The 27,733-nt window shown below is 41.8% G+C and overlaps 1 protein-coding gene across 1 annotated transcript in view; it reads left to right on the top strand.

Moving 5' to 3' along the window:
* The window catches only part of fbxl17 (F-box and leucine-rich repeat protein 17), a 211,362-nt gene that overhangs the window by 63,574 nt on the left and 120,055 nt on the right, over positions 1-27,733 (top strand). The window contains exons 7-8 of the mRNA XM_071483374.1: positions 11,080-11,187; positions 21,617-21,747. Coding sequence (XP_071339475.1) covers positions 11,080-11,187; positions 21,617-21,747 — 239 coding nt within the window. The remainder of the gene's footprint in view (positions 1-11,079; positions 11,188-21,616; positions 21,748-27,733) is intronic.

Consider the following 27,733-nt stretch of genomic DNA (forward strand, 5'->3'; position numbering starts at 1 on the left):
TCAGCCTCAGGCATCTCACTATAAACCTCAGAGCCATCGAACTAATATGGCAAGTTGACACTGAGGATGAGCCCTTCAGTGACTATGCACTTGCAATAAGAACACACTGGGATTTTAAAAACTCACGAGAGGTGTTCGAGGGCTTTGACAATGTTGCGAAATGACAGCTACCACTTTGCATTTAAAGGAGTGAAATGTGTCTTTTGGCCCCCCCCCCCACAGAAGTTTCTGATTTCTGTCTGACATGCAACAAAGAGCCATTGATATGTTGCTTGGGAAAAGAACACACTGGGATTTGAAACCTCAAGAGAACCGTTGGAGGGTTTTGACAATGTGGTGTAATGACTGCATTTAAAGGAGCAAAGTATGTCTTTTGGCTTCCTCCACAGTAGCGTCTGATTTCAGTCTGACACGCAACAAAGCACTATTGATCCTCAGGGAAAGAGGCAAAGAGCAAAACCTCTTCTTCATCTCATACTATTTGGGGGTCTCCAGAATCCAAAACTCACCCCCTGCCCTGACAAACACAAATATCTACAATTACACATGCACACAGCCACAGCCTTCACGATAAAAGACAGTGTGTGAAACTCTCGAGGGAACCGAGGGCTTAAGCCACTGAATAAATGACAGGTAATTTTCAGTCGAGAGTGGGGCGTGCAGACAAGTGAGGCGATCAATCACTTTGGCGATCACCCATGCAGATTTCAGTCCTCCCTGGCATCATCAAGGCTGCTGACATCGATAGAGCAAGACAAGACGGCTTGACAAGTGTGTGAGAGAGCGAGAGAGGTGTGTGCTGTGCATATGTGGAGATAGCACATCAATTGATTACCGATAAAAATGCATAAAACGCCGTCTTTGTTCAGGCTATGGAATTATTACTGCAAAGTAGGTAGCATTTACTTTTTCTGTGAGATATGTGAAAAGCATAGCGCAGGTTTTTCATGGATTTCTTTTGCCCCCCTCCCAAGTGTGTCTGGGATGGCCACAGCTGGAGAAAAGTGGACCTATTGATCCTGGGAGTTTCATTTTTCAAACATAGTCATCTTTCAGAGCCCGCTTCGATTTTTGAAATATATACAGTGTGCTTTTCAAATAATTTTATGGCCCTTTTTGTCACAGTGTACAGCGGAGAGAAGTGAAGAATGTCGGGCTAGGTGGTAGTTGATGAAAGTGGATGAACATACTTCTACTCAGGCACACTGGAACTCATTACTTTACTCTTGTACATTTTTAAACAAGGGCTGCAAGTAGCTAGGTAGTTATGTATATCTACCATTGATTAGTGTGTGGATTCATACTTTTGATGAGTTATGTTCTCTATAAAATATAAGAAAATAGTGAAAAATGCTCCTAACAACTTCCCAGAACATAAAGAACCCTCCAAATATCAACCCTCCAAAAATAAGCCAAAGATATTGCATTTACGAAACAGAGAGATGCATGATTTGTCACATTTGAGAGGCTGAAAACTATTTGGCATTTTTAACCTACAAATGATCAAAATTGTCGGTGATTAGTTGTCTGTCATTTGACTTGCTGATTAAGAGACTCCAGCACTACTTTAAACCATATTTGACTGCACCACCAGTGTCCCCAAATGCAATCACTTTTGCTCCAGTTTAAATGTCAACCATTTGTAAAACATTACAATTAGGGCTGTGACTAATGCTTATTTACATTAACAATTAATCATTTTCTGCATAAAATGTCAGGGGGGGAAAAAAGCACATTTCCCCAGAGCCCAGAGTTAGATATCAGAATTGGTCATTTTGTGTGACCAACCTGGTAGAAGCTGCAAATGTTGGGTGTTTTTGCTTTAAAACAATTGACTCAAACAATTGATCAATTATCAGAATAGTTTCAGATTATCTCTCTGTTGATCAATGGATTGTTTCACTTCCAGTGACATTTCTACAAAAAATTTACTCAGCACAAAACTAAAACTATGGCACAGGGAAAAAAAAAAGAGAAAAAGCCCGTTTTTACAAAGACCCTGCTTGAATCGTCTCTCTCACTAAATACCACTCACTTTGCCTCTGCTTGCCCCCAGTGAGCTGCTTGTCTGTGTTAATAATGTGAGAGCGTGGCCGCCTGCTTTCTTTGTATTACACACTGACCTTCTGACCGTGCCGTGCTTTCTCCTACAATTTCCAGCTCAAAATAATGAACAGGACAGAGGTTAAGAAAGGCGAGAAGAGAGGAAGAGAGTGGCAGTTGCGTTGGCTGTTTACACTAAACCCTCAAAGAGAGAGAGAGAAAGACAGAGACATAGATGCTTTTCGTTTACACAAACAAAATGCAGACTGTCCGCAGCATGGCATCATGGGTAGTCGAGTTGTCAGGGAGTGGTTATGTCATTGCTGACAGTTGCTGCCCGGTGTTGCCCAGCAGCAACCACCCCTAGTGGTGGTTAAAGGTCTGCTTGGTGCGAGGACTTGACAACACACACACACACACACACACACACACACACACACACACACACACACACACACACACACACTGCTATCCCTCTGTTGTGACCTGTTGTGACTTCCACACTCGGACTCTTCTGTGAAGGCATGAGTGGGCATCAAAGACCAGCCTGTCCTGTCTTCACCTTAAGTTTGAGCGTAAACAAAAATGACTTCTGACTGTTAGCTAAAGTTTAAGATTGGAACCGTCTACCACTTTACTCATGTCTGCCATGGCTGCATGTTAATTTATAAGGCTTGAAGCCTCCTTTTGACATGAATGTAGCGCCACTATATTATGGAGACGACACACTGAGTCACTTTCAGAACTTTACGCTTCATTAAATAAAAATGAATTCTTGAGAATATCATTTAATTTACTTTGTAGACGTGATGGAGACAGAAAAACCTCCATTACGTTTCAGAGCTTTTCCTGCAGCTGGTGGTGAAGTGACTTTGTATGCGAAGCCGCCGGATAGGACAGAAGATGGATTGTTAATAGAATGTGTTGTAGTGTATTCAGTAATCATTATTAATCTGTGTGTCGGCGGATTCTTTCTCAGCTCGGCCCAGTGTTCATAAAGCTTGGTTAATTAGACTGATTGATTAGATGGTGGTGATTCAGAGCTCTCATCAAAGCTCCTCATCCCGTCAGGCCTCTAATAAGATCAGATTGCTCTCATATTCACACACTCCCCTGCACACATACACACACATACACACACACCTTCATAAGACACACATACACACTCATGACTTGTTTGGCCCGTCACACCACCTCTCCATCTTTCTCACTGCCTGTCTGTCACATCCATATTCAGACAGGATTTACAGGCATGAAAGAAGCAGTCAAGCTTGCCAAAGCAATACACTGAAGACTAGAAGCTACATTATGTTAACATAAAAAGATTGCAAATCTCTCATTCCCCCTCATCCCCTTCTTTGCCTCCTCCTTCTCCTCCTCCTCCCCCCTCTCCTTCTCCCTTGTCTCTCACTGTGATCCATCCTGTGTTCCTGTCTCATCACATCTCATAAATATGACTATTTTCTCTGTTTAGCCAAGGAAAACATCACACTGGATAGCTGGAGACCAGCAACCTCACATCTGTCTAGACTCGGCTGTGTGCTGCATGTGTGTGTCTGCATGCCTGCGTGGAGGTTTTTCATGTCCGTATGTGAAAAAAGATGCACATATCTTTGTTTCTCTGCAGACTTAAATGTGAACCAGCTTTGCTAAAGCTTGAGTTGCAGATCAATACGCATGCACAGCTCCGAGCGAACCCGCCCTGCACTTAGTGCACACAGCCTGCTCATCAGCACAGAGACAGCACAGTAAAGAGACTCTCCCTCACTGTAGTAAAACTTTATGACTTTCTGTGTTGCTTTTGTCTCCAGGCATTGGATATTGCAGAGGATGATAAGTATTAATTTAGATTTTTGCCAGATCACCAGTCCTTCGCATCAATACAGCCCATCTGAGCTCTTTAAAAAGAGACAAACTTTGGTGTGTGTGTGTGTGTGTGTGTGTGTGTGTGTGTGCGCGTGTGCATGAATTCGTATTTGTTTCTGTTACAAGACTGTGATGAACCCACTGCAGTATCACCCCGAAGAGAGTATTTATGGAGAAAATGATTACCTTGGAAACAACAGAACTTTGATGAAAATTGTGCCACTCAAATTTGTACCTTGCAGGCCTGCAGTTGGCGTCCTTGTTTATGGGTAATATTGGAAATCTGTGAAACGATTTTGGCGACAGAGAGCTTTCACAAAGGCCGTCTTCAGACACACTACAGCGCTGCGTGAAATGACACACCACTGCATCGGCAGATAACGCAACATCATCCAGGAAAGCTCTGCATTTACCAGTGCTTTGGTGCCTGATAAGACTACTTCACAGTGAACAGGCGACTCGAATGGACCTGAGTGTAGGAGTTGGAAATGTACATACATTGTCTTTAAAGAATATAAACAAATTATTTTTGTTTAACTCATTATTATTATTATTATTACATTGACATTGTTTTCACTGTAGCTTTGCTTCGGTTGTCTTTGGGTTGGGTGTGGCTGTTCTCAGGTACCCCATCAGACCTTTTTTTCATCACACTGGGTTTGGATAGGTTCTCTACCTGAAACTCACAGACCTGTTACTCAAACTAATCTGTCTGGATAGTACTTTTTTTCCCCCAACAGTACCTGAAGCAACAGGCCCGTGACACTGTTTTAAAGCAGGGCCGTCTTTGGTCTGACTGCCTGCTCAGTGTGAGGCTGAAAGGGAGACAGCTCAACACTGTGATTCAGCTGCACAAATAAATGCCACATTGGAACAAGTAAAAAAAAAAAAAAATCTATTCAAAAGAACCCCAGAAAACTTAAATGATCTTTGCAACATCCTTTCCTTGGTCCAGATGACAAAATTCTTCATGTTGTTGAACATTTGGTTGATTCATGTCAACTCTTGTTTGAGTGACAGTCGTGCAGTTGCTGGCAAACAGTAAAACATAACTCTGCGTGTGTTTCTCTTCCCTGAGTTTTCTGGCTTGTCACCTTCCAGGCACAGCTGGATCGCAGATCTATCTCCAGCTGGCAATGAGAGAATGAGTTTTAACATTCTGCTATCTTTTACCTTTTCTTGGCAACTAAGTGTTTTTTTTTTTGTTTTTTTTTAATCTTCATGTATGTGGGATGAATCAGTTTTTATGTTGGTGTGTGTGTATGATTCTGTTTCATTATCAGAGTTTCAAATGTAGACAAATGTGCCTGCCCTCCACACACTCCCTAAATTGACTTTACTTGTGTGTATGTGTGTTTGTGAAATATACAAAAAGAAGAAAATAAAAGAAAGGAAAAACAGGAGGGAGTATTCTTGCCGTGTTGCTTTTGCTGTTGAGAATCGGCCTGATTTAAATAATAAAGGAGTGTAGAAATTCAATGGGAGGTAGAGATGAAAGGGATGGACTGCAGTCTGCGCTGGTCTTCCTGGGTTTCCATCTCTTTTCCTTCCTGTGCGTTTGATGGAGTCAAATGAGTCGTATGATAGACGATATTGACAAGCTTAAATGTCCTTATTGGATGAGAAGTGGCCCCTGGGTGCTGCCCCAGCGTTTTATAAGAACAGGCCGTCAGACAAAAACCACACACTCACATATAACACAACCCCTTTTTGCTACCACAGCACTCTCAACAATTACCTTCTAGCTCTTTAAAACACACACACAAGGCTATCTTTATGACTGCAGCATTTCCACCATTCCAGCCCACTATTTTTTTCTGCTTTCCTTACCTCCTTCACCCAGAGACCATTAAACCAGATCCCTTCTAAAAGGCTTTAAGGCCTCTCTTGGCTAGCCACTTCTTCTCCAAAGCTCTGCCATGGCTCTTTTCATTTTTTTAAAATCAAAGTCCATGAAAGGTTGAGGGGGAAGACGGGGAAGCAAAGAGAAATTTGGGACGGGTTTTTGTGTTTGTGGGTTGGAGACAAATCTTAGCTACAAACCCATATGGCCTTACTTGCACACAGACACACACACAGACGCAGGCTTAATCTGATATGGTACATGCCCTCCTGGCTTGTTCTGCTCTGCTGGGATTTGACTTTTTTTCTTTTCTGCCTCCTTTCTCACCTGCTGAGAGTTACCTTGTGTAACCTGCTCGCTTTCTTTTTGTCTCTTCTGCTTTCATACACACACACTGAATTGCACTGAACATGCTCTTGCAGCACAAACACTGGTATAAAAGACAGTCTGGAGGTGGCCTCTGCTGTGATTCTTTTGCTTCTCTCGCAGATGATTGTGATTTAAGGATCACGGCAGTGTGTAGCCTTTTGATTTTGCTGGTAGTCAACCTGAAAATGTTTTCCTTGATGGTTTTTTGGCAGAGGCCATGTTGGGGGGGGGGCTTTGGCCAGCTCCCTTTACCTGCCAGCTGCTCAGATCAGGCTGGTCCTTCTGGAGCCATTTTTTATTTTCAAGTTTTATACTCAAAAAGGCATCTTCGCTGGAGTCTCACCCTGGCCCTGCAGATCAGGTTCCATATGCATCAGCGTCTCTGAGTGGGAGCGCTGACTCACCTTCGGTTAATCTTTTCTGACTGCAGCACGTGGTGATGGGTGGTGTAAACCTGAGGTGTAGAATCTTAAGGTACATCCAGGTATTGATCTCTCTGAAAAAGCTATGTACTATACAAAGTGCAGTAAATTGCTACTTGAACATGCAAAGTGCAAGGACACTTCTGTTTTGGGTAATATGTGTGAATCATTCTTATTAAAGGTTGTTACTTTAGGGAGTTACTCCCCGGCAAGCCGCTATATCATCTCAGTCTACTTGACTGCCCGCTTCAGCTTTGGTTTTCTGATATTTAAGAGACTATATAATGAACAGCCTAATGTTGAAAGCAACTGTCAATGAGTGTGGGTTGATACACCTTTAAAGTCAGAAGGTGAACGTCAGTCATCAGTTAAGGGATTAAAAGAAAGAACTGCATTATTTTATTCGAGCAAATGAAATTCATGCCTTCTGTTAAAGCCCTATTCTGTCAGGTTTTCTTTTGTTCTTTTAAAGGGATCTTTTTTTTGGATTAGAGCGCTCCATATTTCAAACATGAAAAAACTGTTGTCAGAACGAACTGAACAAACGGTTATACTGTGTGGAAAAACCTCCTGCACTTTACCTTCATCTCACTGCAAGTCGATATATCTCCAGATGTTAATGTATCAACAAGGTTATGTGTCTACGGCCACGCTAGCAGCTCTGTGAGGCTATATTTAGGAACAGCAGTGGATTGAGCTAAATGCTAACATGTTAACAGTGAAATGGTAATGTTTAGCTGATATTGTATGTTTACCATGTTCACCATCTTAGCTTAGCATTTTAGCATGCTAACAGTTGCACAAAGTACAGCTGAGTCTGATGGAAATGGCATCATTTTTGCAGTGTGGCATCATAAAGTGTAGAACAAATTAAAATTTTGACTTGACGGGGGTGCTGGAAGAAAAGTAAGAGGATTACTGAAGTGAATGGTTCACAAAAACCACTATGAATGCCTCTGAATGTTTTTTGCTAATCCATCCAGTAGATGCTAAGCTATTTCAAAGAATAAATGAAAATTTTAAGCTACTGGTGGTGCCAGAGAAAAAGTCAGGGGCAGACAGATTCAGCCCATTAGGACAATATGTGTCTGTAAGACAGCTGTTGAAATATTTCAGTCTGGACCAAAGTGGTCTGACCAACTAACATTGTCATCAGTGGAGCTGGGTAGCTAGCATGGCTAACAAATGGTAAAAAAAAATCAAAGGTGGAATCAATGCCCTTCTTTTTTCCGTTCAGTTCAGGTTTTGGACCAAATATCATACAGTAGGTAGTAAAACTATACGTTTACCGACCTCCTTCTGAATGCTCTTGTTCATTGTTAAATTATACCCTCTAAACTTATTTCTTAAGCTTATTCCTCACCTGGGACTGGAAGTCCTCTGCAGTCACATTCTTTTATGAAGCATTTTGCTTTTGACAAGCACTTTGGCTCCTTTCTGATAAGGTGAGAGACATACCTTTGTACTTCACTAGAGTTATCAGAGGTGTTTTACCCAGATAAGCCATACTGTATGCGACTTGGTGAAAGATAAATGGACACCTTGTTCTTTCTTTTTGTGACTTCCCATTTCCCTTCGCTGTTTCTCTGGCTTTTCCATCTTCCTCAGCCTCGACTGAGTAACCTTTAAGGTTGTCCTGGAAAGGGGAGCGGGGTAGTAGGACAGGGAGAGGGAACCTTAGAGTGACAAAGTGTGATTAAGTGTAAGGGTGTGTATGTAGGACGACATTAAGAGAATGAAGGGTACATGGAAAAGTACAGTGATCAATAAAGAGCAAGACTTAGTAGTAGTTTAATCAGTGTTACTCAGTAGGGCGCCAAAAGGGCAAGGCTGAAGCATAGAGATGCAGTCACAGGCCCGCTGCCTAGGGGCGGGGTCAAAGGGTATGGATTGATTGGGGGGGGTCTATGGTGGGGGCAAAGGTCTATGGTAGTCATTTAAGGAGGATTAAGTATGCCAATTTGCTGACTGACATATATCCCTGACAATACAATTTATATATATGTACGTAACTTGTCATCTGATACCCCACCCCCTGTAGGTGCGGTCAAAACACTTGGCCAGTCAGATGTCTCTCTCTCTTCCTCTCTGACTCTCTCTCCCTCTCTCTCCTCTCTCTCTCTCTCTCTCTCTCTCTCTCTCTCTCTCTCTCTCTCTCACACATACACACTGTAAGCAGCCCCTCCTCTCCATGCACAAACTGAATCAAAATATGATCACGCGCAGGAGGAGGGATTGTTGTTGGCTTTTCCTTTCAGAGAGGACGACTGTACATAGCTGCTAGTCCATCTCGACTGTTGTGCGAGTGGGTAAGGTTAATGTTAATCCTCTAGCTCTGAAAAAATATTTTATGAATATTTTCAGCCTCACTCAAAGCACCTCATACTGAGGAGGCACAAAGATAGTATGGACCAGAGGTATTAGCAAAACAGTATCCTGAAACCAAAGAAAACACATGTGGGAGATCTGAAGTCTGACCAGTGTTATTAGCTATCCAGTTAATTTGTTATATTTCCAGGCTACAACCAGCTGCAGGAGCAAGAGAGGGTCAGGAAAGGATAGCTGTAGTTAATAAAGAGAGAGAGATGTAGGAGGGGAGGAGGAGGAGGAGGAGGAGGAGGACAGCAGCCAACATGCTGCTCTGGGAGAACCAGCTAGGGCAGACTCAACAGGTGAGACTGACAGCAAAAGCAACATAACAGAGCTGTATATGTGTACTGACAGGTCAAAAGTGAAATGTCCTGCCCTTTAGCTTGTGAATCAGTTTTCTTTACAACAGTTTGTAAAATGTTTGTAAAAAATCACACCACTCAGAAAAACTCATGTTGAGACTTAAAAAGGTGAAACCTGCCACCCACACGTTTAAAAAGCTTAGATCATATGTTACAAAACGAAAGGTTAAGCAGCCATTACAGTTGTTTGTAGAGATGTTTCTTGCTGCGCTCACCTCCTATCTGTATCTGTGCAACAAGAGAGATGTTGTTGCCTGACTCAATACTGCAGCTCCATCGGCAAATCACCACTCTTTGCAGTCCAACTGGCCAATTAATTATCTTGTCAATCGTGCAGTGAAGGCAGTGCCTCAGGAGGAGCAGTGGTTGATGTAGTATTTGGAAACCTTCCTGCATTATGACTAAGAATTGTCAGGCTGTCTAGAATCATCATTTTTTTGCTTTTTCCATTAGATTGAAAAAGGAAATGCTTTTCCCTAGTGTCCCTGTGGCTCAGTCTTTATTAATCTGAGGAGCAGCTGATGACATTTCTAGAAGTTGATGGAAAGGCCAACAACACAACTAACACATATATAATTGAAAATTCAATATACTGAGTTTCCTTCACTTTTTCCACCTTTAAGAAACTCTACTGAATTTTTTGTATTTCAAATATCTTTTGTCTGTAAATGTGTCTTAGAAAACAACGGACTATGCCAGTATATTATGCTACCTTCTAAGTGTTTCTTTCAAATTTTGCTTCACTCAGTTTTTCATAAACATCAGAATTCAGGCATACTTTTCATTTACTTTTCAAAACATGTCAGAATATGTGTTTGTATGTATCCATCACTGGCTGATGTGCTTTTGCATGAATTTAAATATATTTTTGCCCGACTTAGTTTTTTGGACACATTGAAAATCTGGACAGGGATAATTTTTGTCTTTTGATGTTTGTTTTTCTTTTTTTTTTGTTCTTTTCACAGTTAAACACGGTGCATAGTCAATTCTCTCCCTTCCCTCTCCCCTCTTCTCATCTTATTTTGCCTTTGTGATTGATGAAGAGTTTGAGGAAGCACTGAGCAAGCCCACAGAGAGGACAAACAATCTCCCACATATTGTTGCAGTGTTGAGTGTGGCGAGGGAGGTGAAGTAGCTATCAATACCCCTATTGATGACTACAGTGGAAGCTGGTGGAAATGTCCTGCTTCCCTATTGATCTCTGATCCATTAGGAGCTGTTAGTAGACGGCTTGGTGAATGATGGGGAGCAGTCCATCCATCATAAGTCGACGCCCACGCTGCTTGGCAGACGCACACTTTTAGCTGTGTTTGTCGTCGTCCTCCTCCTCCTCTCCTTCTGTGATCATCCTTCTCTCACTCCTTTTCTCTGCTGTCCCTCAAACACAAAACACGCCCGACCCTCTGCACAGATGGAGCAGGCATTTTGACTTGAATTTGACAGCACCTGTCTGCACACGCTATCTTTGAGAAATGCTTTCACTAGAATTATTTGCTAAAATTACTGGCAACTTAAGCTTTTCCCAATGCAAACTAAAGGGGAAAAAAAGTCCACTTCAGATGTCTTTTCACCATGAATGTCTTATCTTTATCCTGGAAATGTGAATTAGTGAAACATATTCAACTGTTAAAAAGTGAATGAATGAAACTGGTGCTTTGTATAGAGACCATATCTTGTCTGCTTACCAGGGATACTAATGTAAACTTTTCTCTTTCTCACTTCCCCTTTCTATTCTATTCTATTCTATTCTATTCTATTCTATTCTATTCTATTCTATTCTATTCTATTCTATTCTGTTGTCCAGGTCACTGATCGGTCTGTGCAGGCTGTTGCAGAGCATTGTCCTGAGCTGCAGTTTGTTGGCTTCATGGGCTGCCCTGTGACCTCTCAGGGAGTCATCCATCTCACTGCGGTAAGTACCACACAAAAATCTTTGATTTGCATTATTATATATATTTACCTTAAATCCTCAACTGCGACCTGTTGTAGGAACTCAAGTTGTGTGTTCACTTACAGTAAAACCGAAGATAGCGCACTTCCTGCAGCACAGTTGAAAGAAGGTTAATTTCAGTCAACAGCTTAACCTTTTTGCAGTAATTACTTGAATCAGTAAATGCCAACAGAAGTTTTAGTGTGACTAAGTTTTTTGTCTAATCCTGTTACTGTAGGCCAGCTCTCCATGTTGCTGCAGGCCATGCATTGTCTCCAGGGGGGAAATTTAACTTTTGGAGAGTAAACTCAGGACCTCGCTGTGTGTTTTATCTCAAACTTAGTTCTGAAGTTATTTTGCTTTAACTTTTAAATCTCATGAAAGCCTAATGAGATGAATCCTAATAATACGCTGCTGTTCTGACTTCACCCTGCTGTTTGGATATTACCATGCTAATGAGCAGGGCTCCGCGGTTAAAGATGTTCCATGCCATATAAACATGGACACACACATGCACTCACATGGTGATTGCTTGAAGTGAATTCACCAGGAAATACTGCACCTAGTTTTTCTCCTCATTTATTTCCTTATCCCAACATGATTTCCATTTAGACTGTGTGTGTGTGTGTGTGTGTGTGTGTGTGTGTGTGTGTGTGTGTGTGTGTGTGTGTGTGTGTGTGTGTGTGTGTGTGTGTGTGTGTGAGAGAGTGTGTGTACCTCTGTGTGAGTATACTATGTCCACACCCAAGTGTGTTTGTGAAAAACAATTCGATTTGTATTTGATGTACTTGGGTGTACACGTGAGTATGAACATACCCTTGTGGACCTGCGTGCGCCCATTCCTCCTCAAATGCAATTACAGTTGTGTTAATAGGACTTAGACACCCGATGCCATGCTGCATTATTAGATTAAACAGCAGATTAATTTGTGCTCATGCTTTTGGCCCTCCTATCATCTCTGCAGCCTCCACTGACCTTGGCCATGGTGTTGTAGACAGACAGTAATGAAGCCAGCCAGTCATAACAGCATTAGCATACCTGGAGGTGGACGCATACACATCCGCCCACACGTACAGTCTAGCACACCTCATTATTATTTATTACAGTATTAACCAAGGTGAGATTTTAGGAGTTCAGATGAGAAAGTTCATAATTCTGATAATGTTTATGTTTTGTTTTTTTTCTTAACTGAACTTTTTTTTTCACATCTTTTTTATCAAGGTTATGAGAATTTGCCTGATTAGTTAATAGCTGATGAATTTGTATGAGTTCATATGTCTGGTGATAAGTACCAATAAAACTGCAGCACAGAAAGGACAAAAATATATGTTAGGTAGTTCAAAAACAGTGTCACCACTGCACAGTTTGTCTACTAGAGAGCGCTGACGCTGTAAGTTTATTTTCCAACTGCAAAGTATCCATTTCAGTAAATATCTTGGTCTCAGTTCTGTCAGACACAGAGTAACTAGAAAACAGCGCTTCGCTGCTCTCGCTCGTCAGAGGTTCCACGTGTGATTTGACCTCTGAGCATGCCCAGAATCATGGTTGTGTGTGTGGTGAGAAGTGTGCTCTGTAACCTGTAACCACACACAGCAGTGAGGCGCCACCCTGTAGTAAACATCACTTCACTGCAGCAGAGGTAAAAAGTTAAACCACTGGAGGTCAGAAGAAACCTGTGAAGTTTCTCTCCAAAGGATAAAAAATGTTTGTACTTATGCAAAAAAAAAAAAAAAAAAATCATATCATGTGATATATTCTTATTTGATATCCTAAATTCTTAAATAGCCAGTGGCCATCTTTAACTCATTTTTAGAATTCCAAAATTTAATAATGGGCTTTCTTGCTTTTGAAGTCAGGTTCACATGAAGATTAATTTTTTCACATCGACTGCTAAAGCATGGTGAAGGGGTGATGACAAGATCCAATCAAAATAACCACTTAAAAACACTCTTTTTTGAAGGAAGTTGAAGTTTCTGGCACCGGTGTGATCGTCACGTATGAATTGTGATGAGATGGAAAAATTTCAGGGATAACATTTTGACCACAGTCTGTCTGTACAGATTTAGAGTCAAACCATCTGTCTCTTTGTTCCTGTCACAGCCATCATGTGATGCATCTCTTTCTGTCCTCCCTCTCTCCTGCCTCTCTACCTCTTCCACTCTCTCTCTCTCCGTCTCTATAATCTCTGACAGTAATTATCTCGTTTAGCAGTTGATTCCTCCTCTCATGCATTCCCACTTGGTCCCATCCAGTGTCGATTGAAAATCATATTCTCGCGTTTAGAATCGTTGCATTTCTGATGACTCCGTGGACCTGCATGCAATTCCAGGACTGCAGCGCTCCTCTCTTGTTTGATTATCACACACTCCCTCCCACTTCTTTTCTTCCTCCATTTGTCTCTCTCTCTCTCTCTCTCTCTCTCTCTCTCTCTCTCTCTCTCTCTCTCTCTCTCTCTCTCTCTCTCTCTCTCTCTGATAATCTTCCCAACCCCCTCACTTGCAACCCAGCTATCATCAGAAAAAAAAAGGGAAAATCCATTACTTTTATTAACTTCTCTCATATGACACACTCATTTCAGGTTGATAGTCTTTTTTATACCGACTTCTAGGGTTTGAGCAAATCAATTGAAATCGTATTTTCTTAATCAAGTGGGCCGATGGTTGAAATAGGCCACCCATGGTGATGAGTTCAATGCAGATGGTCTGTAGAGTAACTGTAAAGCTGTGGCATTTATGCTCCCTCTAATGGTTTTGCGGTGTTTCAGTCCTACGGGAGCTGCTGTGAACCTCTGTGATGTGCAACAGAACTCGATATTTGTAGCCAGGCGCCGTTTGATAAATCATCATCTTGTTAGCAGCTGAAAGGCAAAATCAAGATTTCTGCTGGCTGAGGGTGTAAAGCCTGCTAATCGAAAACAAGCTTCCTAACACACTCCTTTACTCCTCGAGTACAGCTTCAAATGTCAGAACAAGAACTGTGATGATTTGAAGAGCAAATGCGTGTGTGATGTGGTCTTTTGTGTTGCTATGCCAGGGACTTAATGTAAATGTTTATTTATGGTCGGTTTTCGGAATGAATCTTGCTCCAGGCTCTTGACGTAATAATATTTTTATTGATGAGGCTTGTCACATCGGAAGGCTGTGTAACGGATACGAAAGGCCGCGGGATGGAGGCTTCGTGGGTGTCCCCGAGCTCTCAGTGTGATTCGGTGCCCTCCCTCAGCAGCCAATGAGAGAACTTTTTAAATATATGTGTCTGTTTGTGTGAGATCAATCATTCTCCTAATTCACTTTTCAGAGGGTTCAGCCTTGAGTCAAGCCTGTGACAAGCCACAGAAGTGGAAGCACAATGGATTTTAGTGTGCGTATGTGTTTGTCTTTGTGTGTGTGTAGGAGCTGGGCGTTATTGGAAAGGGCGGGCCGCTTCAATCAGCCAGTTTGAGTGTAACCCTCGTTCTTCAGCTGTGAGTGTGTGTACGGGTTTTGGGCCTTGACGAAATTGATTTGTTTGTATTTCAGTACAGTATTTTCTGTGCTGTCCCCTTGCTCACACTTTGAGAGGCGACTTTGAAAAAAAAAGTGCTGCAACAACAGTCATTATCCAACTCTTTGAACAGTTTTGTTACCTGTCACCTGTTGTGTCTCTTTCTCTGTCCAATCTCTTTCTGATTCGTCCTCCGTATGTATCTCTTTTTTTCTCTCTCTTTTACTCTTGTGGTTCATGTGTTTTTGTCTCTGTCTCTCTCTCTCTCTCTCACACACTCACACACACACACACACACACACACACACACACACACACACACACACACACACACACTCTTTCCCTCACTCTGTGTCTCCATCTTCCTGTCAAGTGGTGCTCTTTTCTTCTGGTAGTGATTAAGCCCAAGGTCGGCTCTATCAGAGAGCTAGTGTTTGAGAGCAGCTCTGGGTGCCAGAGAGCCTTCATTCCCCCAGCCTTAGATGTCCCACTGATGGCTTCCCTTTGCTTGTCATGCCTACCCACAATAACCCTCCTTATACATCAGCCTATCACTGCCCTAAGACACTGTGGGCCTCAAAATGCCTTTTTTGTGTGTGTGAAAGTTCCCACCCTCGGGAGAAACAGAGGAGGCCAAAGACATAACAAATGGAGAGACTGTTGAAAAATGTGTCAGAGATGAAAGGAGGTATATTTGGAAACTGTAATGGCTATGTGTTGTCTCTCTGATGTGCAGAGCTGGGATGTTTCTGGTCCTAATTTGGGGCCTTGTAGATTAATTCAGCCTTGCCGCTCCAGTGGTTTTGTTGTTCTTCTCCAGAAAAAGTCTGAACCTTTGATAAATGCTCTCTAAATTTGACAGAATTGGACTGTGGGCAATGCCTCATTCTCTCTGTGTGTTTATGAGCAAATAAAATAGTCTGGTTTATGACAGGGAAGCTATTTAATTTCATAACCAGAATCATATGTTCTATCAATCCTGGTGGCTTAGTGGACCAGTATGTACTTGCAACATCCTGAGTTCAAATTTGGTTTCACAACTGATGAAAAATGAGGAAAATAAAGTAAATAAAAGATAAAAAAATACTACTAATAAGTTTTTTTTTTCTTTTTCTTTTTTCTTTTCTTTTTTTTTGTACAAATTGCCATGAACACAGGCCGGAAATGCAGTTACAAAGTGGCGAAACACAAAAGGTTAAGATACAGGTCTTCACCCACTGTCACCTCCACACCCACCACTCCACCACTCCCTCCCCATGTTGGATGAGTGGTGTCTGGCTTTGCTGTAGTCTGCTGGCCCCTTATCTCCTCCCCCTGACTGGAGCACAGAAAATACATAATCACAGTGCCCTGTGTCAAACTGATAACCCCCAACACAAACCAGAGAAGTAAGTGTGTGTGTGTGTGTGTGTGTGTGTGTTTGTGTGTGTTTTCACAACTATGTGTATCTTTTTCCTATGTACGAATGTGTGTGTGATTGTGTACTTGTAGATGTGTATTGTGTCTCAGGGGTGGTAGAGAGGATAAAGGGGGGAACGAAGGAGCAGAGGGGATTTGGAGGAAGAAAGGTAATGGGGTTGTGGGGGTCGCAGAATGAGTCGAAATTGTAATAATTTTCTTCACTGCTGTATAGAGGAGATTGGGGGATTTATGAATATAATGAGCAGAGAAGAGCCTGCGGATGATGTGTGTCTCTAGCAAGAGTAATTGAAGAATAATTCATTTGGCTCTAAGACTTTTAACCCAGAGACAGACAGAGATAGAGAGGTTTTTGACCTCTGGAGGGAGGGATATCATGTCTCATTATTGGCCCAACTAGTGTCACTGTGCTGTGACTGTCATCCAGTGCTGTCGCGTCGGTTTGTGCGTGCGTGCGCGTGTATGTGCGCTTGCTATGTGGCCATTTGGCTTAGTGCGGCAGAGAGAAACCAGCGCTCTCTATCTCCTCGAGCCTTTCCTCGCCACTGAGTTTGTTATCAACACCAACACATGCAGGATTAGCGACTGAAAGGGAGAAAGAGAGAGAGAGAGAGAGAGAAAAAAAAGGGCGTAGGAGAGAGAAAATACGTGATAGACAGTAGATGGGCACAAGACAGATAAAGAGAGAAGTTAACCACACACACACACACACACACACAAACACACACACATAAACTCACTCACTCATCAGCTCACTGGTCCATGACTGATGCAGACAGTGTATTTGTGATACCAGGGCCATGGCCTTTCCAGTATTTGCCTCAGTCCGTTTTCAAATATTCATATCCCTCTGTCTGCACAGGCCTCTATGTATTTATATTTGTGTGTTTTTCTGAGTATGCGTCTGGAAGGGGAGGGGTCGAGGTGGGGAAGGGGGGCTTGCGTGTGATTTAGGCTTACCGCAGAGGGATTGTCTCGACACAGCTTTCTCCTGTCTGACTGAACTGTCTGGGATGCTCCAATATGGTTAAAAAAAAAAAAAAAAAAAAAGCACAGACAGTGTATGCATGAGTGCACACTTGGATTCACCTAGTGCCACCGCTGCCATTCGTCTCACCTTTTCGCCCCCGCCTCATCCTGTCTCACACCGTCTCCAACACATGCGGACAGCTGAGCAAAATGTGTCAGGGCCACAATGCCACCTCAACAACACCCTGTGACTTTGGCTTCTTGCTCGGGACTTTGAATATTACTTCAAAGTCACTGTCTGAACTTCTGCCTGCATTGTTTAGAGGATTTTTAGAAGTTGTTTGACAGTTGAAAGTTTCCAAAGCGACGGGCGTTCAGTTTTACCGAAAAGCTACTTTTCTTTTTCCCTTTTCACAGACAGTGCTCTTAAGCGTGTATTTTTTTTTTTTTTGTGTGGATCTACATACATTTACCATAGTAGGACCTATTTTTCATTGACTAAACTCACACACTAAATCTTGAAGTTAACGGCAGCAATGAAATAGCAGCTCATATTTTCCAAATCCAACATGTTCGCTATTTATGACTAAAACAATGCTCGCTCTGTCCGTGCTTCTTAAATGTCATCTAGCTGCTTGTCAGCTGGGACACTGAGGTTGATGGACAGCAACAGCCATGAACTCATGCTGCTTTGTGCCAGCGTTCAAAACCATGACATCATACCCACTGCATGGGGTCCACCAGGCCTCAGCTTCCTTCTTGGCATCATGATGCTTGACGTTGTGTAAATAAATGTAGTAATAGCACAGGTAGTTATAGCTCTGCAGTCTGGTGGAGCATACGCAGGTACACACTTGCACACACACACACACACACACACACACACACACACGGACAGTGTGCAACAGACTGTGACATACACTAATGTAATAAAGTGTCAAATCAAGCTCTCCAAATGTTGAGCTCCAGCCTATGCTTGGCTGAAGGATAACGCACCTTTGAAACAGCCAGTTATTTTTCTTTCATTTAAAGTGGCGTTTTGTGTTTGACCTCTGACTCAGACTCTCATTTTTCCTGTTTGAGAGAGGCTTCTAATTGAAGCAGGTGGGAGCCAAACTGCTCAGAGATCTCCTCTGGTCATGTGGACTGAATTAAACAACCTCTTTTGTATAGAAATGTGGTGCTAGACCCGATCCTCAGACGGGAACTATTTGCTACCTGAAGTGATTGCTTCTGTCTCATCTTTGCAGATTAGATGATGAATTAAGACATTAAACCTGTCCTAATATGTGTTCTAGGATAGACTATTTAATTTTGCTGATGATTAAAGCATTTAAAAATTCACAGCTTTTATTTTTTAATTATTATGGTCACTACGTAAAATAGTTGATTTATTAAACCACTACTTCTATACGGTCTATATTAAATTATTTGCTATTTTTAATGCATTAGGAAGTAAGCGGTAATTTCATGCAGGAGCTGCTCAAGGTAAAGGTATTTTTTACTGCTTTAATTACTTTTCGCTAGGTTAACCTATGAAAATGCATCACATATTATCAAGTGGGCATATGTTGTGTATATATATTCTCAATCTGGAAAGTAATTGTAAATATTATGTAAAAAATGCAGATGAGAAAAAAAGTATAATATTGGTCCGACATGGAGTGGAAGAAGAAAGTGCAAGTTCCCCACAATTGTAGTTAAGAATGTTTTTTGAGTTATTGTCCTTTCCACTGCTGTTTTTTCATGCACGTGAACATGTGTGCATATAGTCGTTGAAATATTTATATGATCGGTGTGTGCGTTAATTTCCTGAGCCACGCACGTGTGTAAGCGGGGCTGGGACGACACGCTGGCCTCAGAGCAGCTGGGTTTTGCAGGTTTGACTGTTTTTATGAACAGCATGAATAATTATCCAGGTGTAGCTGCCAACTCAGAGGAGACGAGGCAAACTCTGCCTGGTTACAGACCTCAGCCAACGAGGAGAAAAACCTGCCGAACCCCTCGCTGAATTCCCTGCTCTCTATTCTGTTGCTCTGTTTCTCTCTCGTTTACCTTCCTCACTTGGTTTCACCTTTTTTTTTTTTTTTCCATCTCCGTTTCCATCTCTCTTTTTCTCTCCGTGTGCTGTGTGAATCACTCGCTTTGTCTTCCTCTCTGTCTAGGGCGTTTGTGCTCTCTCTCCTCTCCATTTCTCTCCATTTATTTTTCTTTCTTTTCACGCCCGTTTATTCTTGGATCACAGAAATCCGTGGGCAGAAAATAAGCTATATTGCGAGTGGAAATGATTAAAAAAAAAGATTGGAAGAATTAAAACCTTTTACCTGAGTCAAATTATCATAATGTGTCAACTAGGAGAAAACAAACACTGTCACATTCTAGTGGTATGAGTAATTGCTTTTTTTTTTTTTTTTCTTAACCTTTTGGGGATTTGGAGGATATTTTTCTTTTAGGAGATGTCTCCTAAACTGTGGAATTTTCCTGCAGTAGTTTTCACAGATGGATTAACAAAGTTACAGTCTCAGCCGTGGCTCTGCCTCTTTCCTTTCATGCAGACATCTGCTGAATTTTCAGATTTCCTCAACCTAGCCACGCTCTCGTCCAATCGAAACTCACACTGGTTGGCCTGGTTTCTCATTGGTTATCCACATCAATGAAACCGTTACTATTGGTTGTAGTAGAAATTCTATTTAGCAGACATAAGCAGTTTTGAAGATTTGGAGAACAAATACTACTTTTGATGTTGAGGCTTTTAAAATTTACTCCAGGCTTAAAAACCATAAATACTTAATGCAAATAACTGTGTGTTTGGGTTTGTGTGTGTGTGTGTGTGTGTGTGTGTGTGTGTGTGTGTGTGAATAAATGTGTGAAATGTGTGTGATCTGGTTGCCATTTCTTTTGACAGTGTGAGTGCATGTCTGTTGCTATGAATATTAGTGGTAATGGTCACTCTGCCTGCATCTAGGTTATGTTTTTGCATTGCCTTTGTTTTGCAAACATTGACACACACACATGCACAGAGACACAGACATGCACACACACACACATACACACACACACACACAGATCAGCCTCATTCTGCATGAATAATTTAGCACTTCGATCCAACACTGGCCACGTTGGCACATGACAGTTTGTCTGCACGTATGTGTGGGTTTAAGTGTGTTTTCATGCACGTGTGAGAGCGTCTCCTTGTGTGCCCACATGTCTATGTTAATAAATGCATTTAGAGATTTTCTCCCATTCATTAAATACCATTGTTGATCACATCAGTTTAGCTGTCCCTGACGACTGCTGCTGACCCGTCTTCGCGCACACACGCTGCTTAATGTTTATTTCATTAGTATATCTAAAGCCTGTCCTCACAGCATAAGTGATGATATGACATAAACAAAATCTGCTTCATGTTTATTTCATGCCTAAACGCACCTTTTATCATGAGAGGTGTGATCCAATTTTCTCTCGAGGAGTGACAAAGTGTAGCCACAGGCCACGGTGTTTGTTTTCAGTCTCTGTGTGGGTCTCTGTGTTTTGATTCTCAGTATGTGGGGAAAGGGGAGAGTGTTTACATGTGTGCTTACTTCACGCAGCGAGCCGTGGTCCTTATCCACCCCACCCCCTATGTGTCTTCATGCTGGTAGGTATATGTCATGCCTATGGAGCTGACAATAGTGCTTAGTGATCTTAACACCAACAGTAAGCTTGTTTTCTCTTTAGCCTCGGCCATGACATTTACCTCCCTGCCTCCCTGGCGGCTGTCTGGAATATCACACCTCTATTATCTTGCATTCCTGGTGTGTGTGTGTGTGTGTGTGTGTGTGTGTGTGTGTATGTGTGTGTGTGTGCGCACCTGTGCCTTAAATAGTTCTGAGCATGCATCAGAGAAAATACACCTGTGCTGTGACTCCAAAAGCCTCGGGTAATTTCAGCGAGCAGGAACGCTTGTTGAGTACTATGTCGGTGTGGGTTTTGAAGAGTGTGTCAGGAAGTAGAGATTTTGACTGGAGGATTAATCTAAACCGCCTCTTATAAGGCATTCAGATCGGAAAGAGGGATTATTGAGATGAAAGGAAGGAGGAAAGTGAATGCTCATATTGGCTCATAACCCCTCACACCAGGCGTGCAGACGCAGAATAGTAAACAGTAACAACCAGCAATTTTGTAGCATTTGTTTGCCTTGTTAGGTTTTATTCTGCATTCATGCTATTTTTCTGCACGTGTGGTGGAATACAAGTGTACAGAAAGGTATTTTTTCACATTCCTCTGGGATACGTTAAAACCTTCTGTGTAATTCAGCGGGTTTGTGTTTCATACATTATTTCACGGAATATTTCTCTTCCACAGCTGCTGATAGTAACGAATCAGCTGCAGGTCCCACTGTGAACCGACAGTTTGTATGACAGAGCAAATTTAAGAGCTGGATTTTATTTTGTTAAAGGGGAGCATTGTTATTAGGTTGCCTGTGCTGCACAGCTGCACAGTTTGTGTGAATCTGACATGATGAAATCATTGAAGTGTTTGTGTGCGTTTCCTCTTGTAGCTACGAAACCTGAGTGTCCTGGACCTGCGGCACATCTCGGAGCTCAACAATGAGACGGTGATGGAGGTGGTGAGGAAATGTCGCAACCTCAGCTCCCTCAACCTCTGCCTCAACTGGAGCATCAACGACAGGTTTGTCAAGGAAACTTTATTTGTAAAGCCAGTATAACATTCAATCTGTATTTTGCTCCACAACATAACAGACACTGACCTATCACAAACCAAGTCTAAGTAGAGAAGAATCAAATAGAGAAAAAAAAAGAGAAAAGGAACATGAGGATCAGTTCAGACAGAAACCTTCATCCTTGGACAGACACAAGAGGAAAATACAAGATAAGACAAATTGTAAGAGTTTATTTTAAAGTTTAATTTCAAAAAAAGGGGTTAACAGTATTATAGTAAGTCCGCTACTCATGTGTGCCAATACTGGTCTAATGAATCCCATAATAGTGGTGTGGTTGCTGCCCCCACTCTGTAAATGATTTGACTAATGGCTCATTTTGGTGGACAAAGAATCATTAATTAAAATTTTTTGTGATTTTTTTCAATGGGAAGTTAGCTGCTAGTCATTAATTGAAAGTAATAATCGTGTCTCAGATATGGCAAAAATATTCACAAACATGCCTTCATCTTTGAGAAGCACTAGATTTGGAGATCATCTATGACTGCATTGATCTGCGGTGGCAGAGTGAAACAGGACAATTTGACTGATTTTTCAATTGAATCTACTTTTTTTCTCTTTTTATTTGATGAAATCCTATCGACTGTTAGGTCGGTTAAGGTTTTTAATGGCCACACACACACACACACACACACACACACACACACACACACACACACACACACACACACACACACACACACACAGACACACTCACACAAAGGCTTGGAGCTGAACCATGTTAGAAATGACAAAGATAAACACATTGTTTGACACATCTGATTTTTCAGCCAAGGCCACACATATGTCTCAGTACTGACACTTACAATATGACATACAAGTGTGGTGGTATGTTGTACACTCAAATTCAAATACTTAAATTGAAAATAAAAAACAAACTGTACTGAAACACACTCCTTATGCAAACACTGGCACTGGGAAAGATAGACATGAGAATTAAAAACACAAGTTAAAGGCAACAACAGCTCTCTCTCTCTGTTTCTTTGTTTCCCTTCTGTCTGTCTGTCTGTCTGTTGCTGCTCCCACTCTTTTTTTTCTTTCCACTTTTTTTTCTCAAATGGGACAAAGCCTGTACAGTATATGATGGGAAGAGTAAACCATCTTCTCTTTTATTTATTATCTTGTGTTTTATTCATCTGTTTCTATTTAATCTATTGATTTACAGCTAAGGCTGTGGCTTCTCTGCCGACTGTACTCCCACTCTGGCTTAGGAGTGTGAACACAATATTGAATTTACCATGGTGCATAGCAGCAGAGGGTGCATCCAAGCTGTGTGTGTGTCTGTGTGTGTGTGCATGTGTGCGAAATCATTCTTGCATTATTGAGTTTACAGCAGACATGTGGTTGGAAGGTTATGGTAATACCCCTCCCCCTTTTCAATCAAAAAACATGGAGTTTGGTGAAATCCTCACAGGAGCACATGGCGTTATCAACTTCTTCCCTTTATCTTACTCACACACACACACACACACACACACACACACACACACACACACACAGGCACCGCCTCGATTGATTCAAGGCTGCATTGATTCCATAATGATATTTGCTGCATTGGTTCAGGGGCTGAAGGTGTTCGTGTGTCTGACTGGATTTGTCTGGATCACCTTTGGGAATATTGGAATTTAAAATGGTATATATATATATATGTGTGTGTGAGTGTGTGTGGCAGTGTGTGTGTGGGAGAATAAGCTAGGATGTGGTGTGTACATGGCAGCATACAGTAGGTGTGTTGTTGGCTCATGAATGTATGTGTGTGTGTGTGTGTGTGTGGGTGTGTGTGTGTGTGTGTGTGCGCGTGTGTGTGTGTGTGTGTGTGTGTGTGTGTGGGGGGGGGGGGGGGGGGGGGGGGGGGTCATAGCTGAGGAGTCTGACATGCCTGCTGCTCTGATGCTGCACTGCTCTACCCCTCGCCCCCACCTCCATCAGAGGAGTTTAAAAATCCAGCAGAAGTAATGCGGGCTGTTTGCTCTGCCCTGTCTCCTGGCCCTGCAGACCTGTGCGTCTGTTTGTGCATGTGTGTGTGAGTACGGGTGTTTTGTGTACGTGCTGACTACCTCTCAAGGACTTGAAGCAAATAAAAGCCTCTGGTCATAAGCTGCTTTATTGTAACACTTTACAGTCACACAGCTCGAGGTGGAGAAGAAGGGAGGGGGGTTTATTTACAGGAAGAAACTGGCTGGGTGGTCGTCACAATGTGAAGAATGTGTGTATATGAGAGAGAGAAGAAGAGAGAGCCTGGTTTGACACAGATTTTAACATGGATTCAGGTGACAGAGGAAGGTGATGGTTGAAGTCTGAGGCCCGACAGTGTGTATGATTTTCACGCAAAGTCTGCAGAACCTAAATTCTGCCTGGAATTGAAGTCAGAGTGAAACAACAGATATCGTCAGTAATATGCCAGGTTTATACTAAAATAGAAGATGCACAATAAGGATTTAAATGAGTTTGTACAGATCTGATGGGATCACTCAAAAGTGGACGAGGCTTAGCAAATACAGCAATGCGACCTCTAGCCACACCTGCTGCTCACAATGGGAAACATTATTTTAAAGAAAATATAAACAAATGAGCTGAATCCAAACACATACTTCCTGCTATGATATCACTACACTACAACCCATGAGCTAAAGGTTTTAATAGTCAGCTAGTGTTCCCAAATTACCTTTGATTGGGTCATTTTTGTATGTGCTGCTGATTTCCAGATGAGGCATCAAAAATATTTTCAGTTTAACTAGAGAGGGATTTTGATAAAAATGCAATTTTTTGTTTTTTTGACATTTACTTGGCATTTAACAAGAAATAACTGAACAATTAATGCAGGGACACAAGATCAGAACATGGGGAATGTATTTTATATTATTGTTTTTGTCTTTAAAATCATGTTTTGTGTATTGTATTGTGTAACCAGTTCTGAACTGGAGCTCTTCTTTTAGTTTTGCCTATTTATTCCTTAACAAATTCTCTGTGCTGAAGTTTGCACCAGTGTTATACCTTGCTGAACAAGTCGACACACATGAAATATGTGCAGTGCAGTAGGAAGAATTAAGTTTCAAAACGCTGCAAAATGTGATTATTTTCACGTATAGTTTTGATTAGTGGAGTATAAAAAAACCTTACACTTTCACCTGAAAAGATTTTTATTTATATTTATTATTTATTTATATTTTCCTTTTCTTTTTACTCAAGATTCACAAAATACCTCATTAGATATTACAAATGCATGCTTATGGCAACAGAAAATCTGTTGAAAACACATTTTCTGCTATCAACTTGTTTTTTTATGATGACGGTAATTGACAGTAATTAGGGCCATAATTTGAAAAGAACCTGAATCAATAAGCAGAATCTGAATCAGAACTGAATGTTAATAATAGTTAGCAATTTACATAAACACAGACACCAACATGAACACACACACACACACACACACACACACACACACACACACACACACACATCAGAGCCTGACAGGCTGTTAAGAAGTCTCATTTTTATTGAGGATGCTTTTCTCCTATGGACAGACTGTTGGTGTGTTTCCAGAGAAAGAAAGAGACTGGAACGGTTTATTTGACTCTGAGTTCAAAGTGTCAAAGGTCATGAGGGTCACTGCTGTCAGGGAAGGCAGTACACACACACACACACACACACACACACACACACAAACACGCAAAAGTTCCTGGCTTGTTGTCACAGTCAGGACCAGAATGACTCAGCCCTCCCTCACATTAGCTCTCTGAGGGTACAGCTGGGTCAGCTTGTGTGTGTGTGTGTGTTTCAAGCTGATGACAGTGTGCTGCGAACAGGTAAACAGGCAGAGGAAATGACCCCTTATTTCCAGGATCAATTTGTCCCCCGACAAGGGGCCATTGGAGAGATAGAGCTCTGTGGGAGGTAAAGCACTTTGGTCATTTTTCCTTTGGTTCTTCTCCTTTTCTTCTTCCTACTCGTCTCCCATCTTTATAAAAAATAATAAAATAAACACAGTGTCCTCTGGCTCCCCCCATCTTCCTCTGTAATAGACAAAATCAGCATCCCGGCGTAAGAACGCGAGACATGATGACCAAATAAGGACTTCCCATCGTCACAGTCCGACAGGCAGATTGTGACAGTGGGACGCCTATTTTTTGCTCACCGTCATTTCTTGGGGAGAGGGGATGTGATGTGCTGCAGGTGGGTAGTGTTGGCCCTGTTATTTCTCTGTATCCTCTTCCAGCGATGATAGGAGACCAAAGTGGGATTGTGTTTTTTCAAATGTCACAGTGTTTGAAAACGGGGAGCGAGTCACGATCAAAGTGAAACGGCAGAGCAAATGGCAGCCCTCACTTTTTAGAACCAAGTTGAGAACGCAGCGTCAAAGTTAAATGGTTTTCTTTGATTTTTTTTTGGAGCACGGTGTCTTTTTTTCCCCCTCTCTTTGCTTTTGTGTTGCGTGCATGGTGTATTTGTGATTGTTGTTACCATTGTATGTTTGTTTTTGTTATTTACTCTGTGTGAAGATTCTTTTGACACAGTGTTGGTTCCATAATATCATTAGTTTTTTAATCATATTGTACTTTCCTGCCAGAAGTAAGGAGATTAAACATGGACTTCATGAATCTCTTACTTTTGGACACACAACTTTCTGTTTGTGCGAGTGAGAGTATGTTGCAATAAGCTTTGCTGTGAAGCCTCCTCAGTGGTTTTGGTCAAAGCAAAGAGTCAGCCTCTATTCTGCTAACATTAACCCTGCTGCTGGACACAACGCCAGTGTTGTCATGCAGATTTATGTGCATCCTCCTCTGTGTCTGTCTATGCATGTGTGTGTGTGTGTGTTGTGGTCATTTGGCATGTAGTCTTTGCTGACAGCAGATGCATGGAGTAAATGAGTCATTTCTTTTATGAGATCTGTATTGTTGGAAGTTTGGCATTTCCCAGAATCCCTGTTGTTCTTTCCCTCTCTCTCTTTCTCTTTCTTCATCTCTCAGTCTTTCCGACAGCTTCGTTTAAACAGTGTAATCAATACTCGTCCCTTTTTTCCTTGTTTGCTTTTTTCTTCAGGCCAACATTCTCTTCATATCTCCATCACTTATGAGCATCACAAATCACAGCCCAAATGGGCTGTTCTGCATTTTTGTCCCCTCTCACAAAAATCAGACTAGATGAGGGATGACCGGGGGCCCTCTCTGACTTTCAGGAGCTTATAAAGCGGGAAATAACTGGAGAAGCATTCTCCCAGAAACGCACCTTCTCTAAAACTGTAAGGCTTGTGGATTTGGAGGCGTTTGCAATGGAAACTCATAGCAAATAGGCTCTGTTGCAGCCAGCTGGCAGACCTCACAGTGCCTGGAGAAGTGTTAAACCCCAGAATCGAATGAGTATATGATGCATCAGTGTGATCACTGACGTGTCAAATGAGAGTCGGTTGCTCTCCTTTGCTTGGTCACAGTGAAGGTGACCAGGGACTGTATGTGTCAAAGTTCTGTAAGTTACACTTAAGGCACATTTTAAAGGGCCAACCTAATGGAATAAAGAAGTTTTTTTTTACGAAATGTGAAGACTTAGGGCATTAAGTAGGCGATTTGCTTCTACCTGCAGCAATGTCAATGATTTTCCTCTTAATATCATGTGATTAGATGTATGTTCAGAAAGGTATCGACGATTTGATGAAGCTCCATTGTTCATTCTCTTAAAAAAAACTCTTAAATCTCCACACTGTGACATTATTCTCCAACTCTCCTGTGAGAAATTAAGTTGAATGAAATGCTATATTCATGAGTGAATGAGGTGATTGGGGAGACTAGTGGGTGTACAAAGCACTGGACTGTGACCCAAGAGACTGGGGTTTGCGTGCAGACTATTGTCTGTGGTTAGGTTTAGGCAACATAAACACTAGAGTTAAGCTTAGGGAAAGATTGTGGTTTGGTTAAATGTAAATAAACACACAAGTAGCTGACC

The sequence above is a fragment of the Trachinotus anak genome, unplaced genomic scaffold, assembly GCF_046630095.1.
Source record: "Trachinotus anak isolate AG129_WGS33_773 ecotype Australia unplaced genomic scaffold, CSIRO_AGI_Tana_v1 ptg000008l, whole genome shotgun sequence".
In the NCBI taxonomy this organism is placed as follows: Eukaryota; Metazoa; Chordata; class Actinopteri; order Carangiformes; family Carangidae; genus Trachinotus; species Trachinotus anak.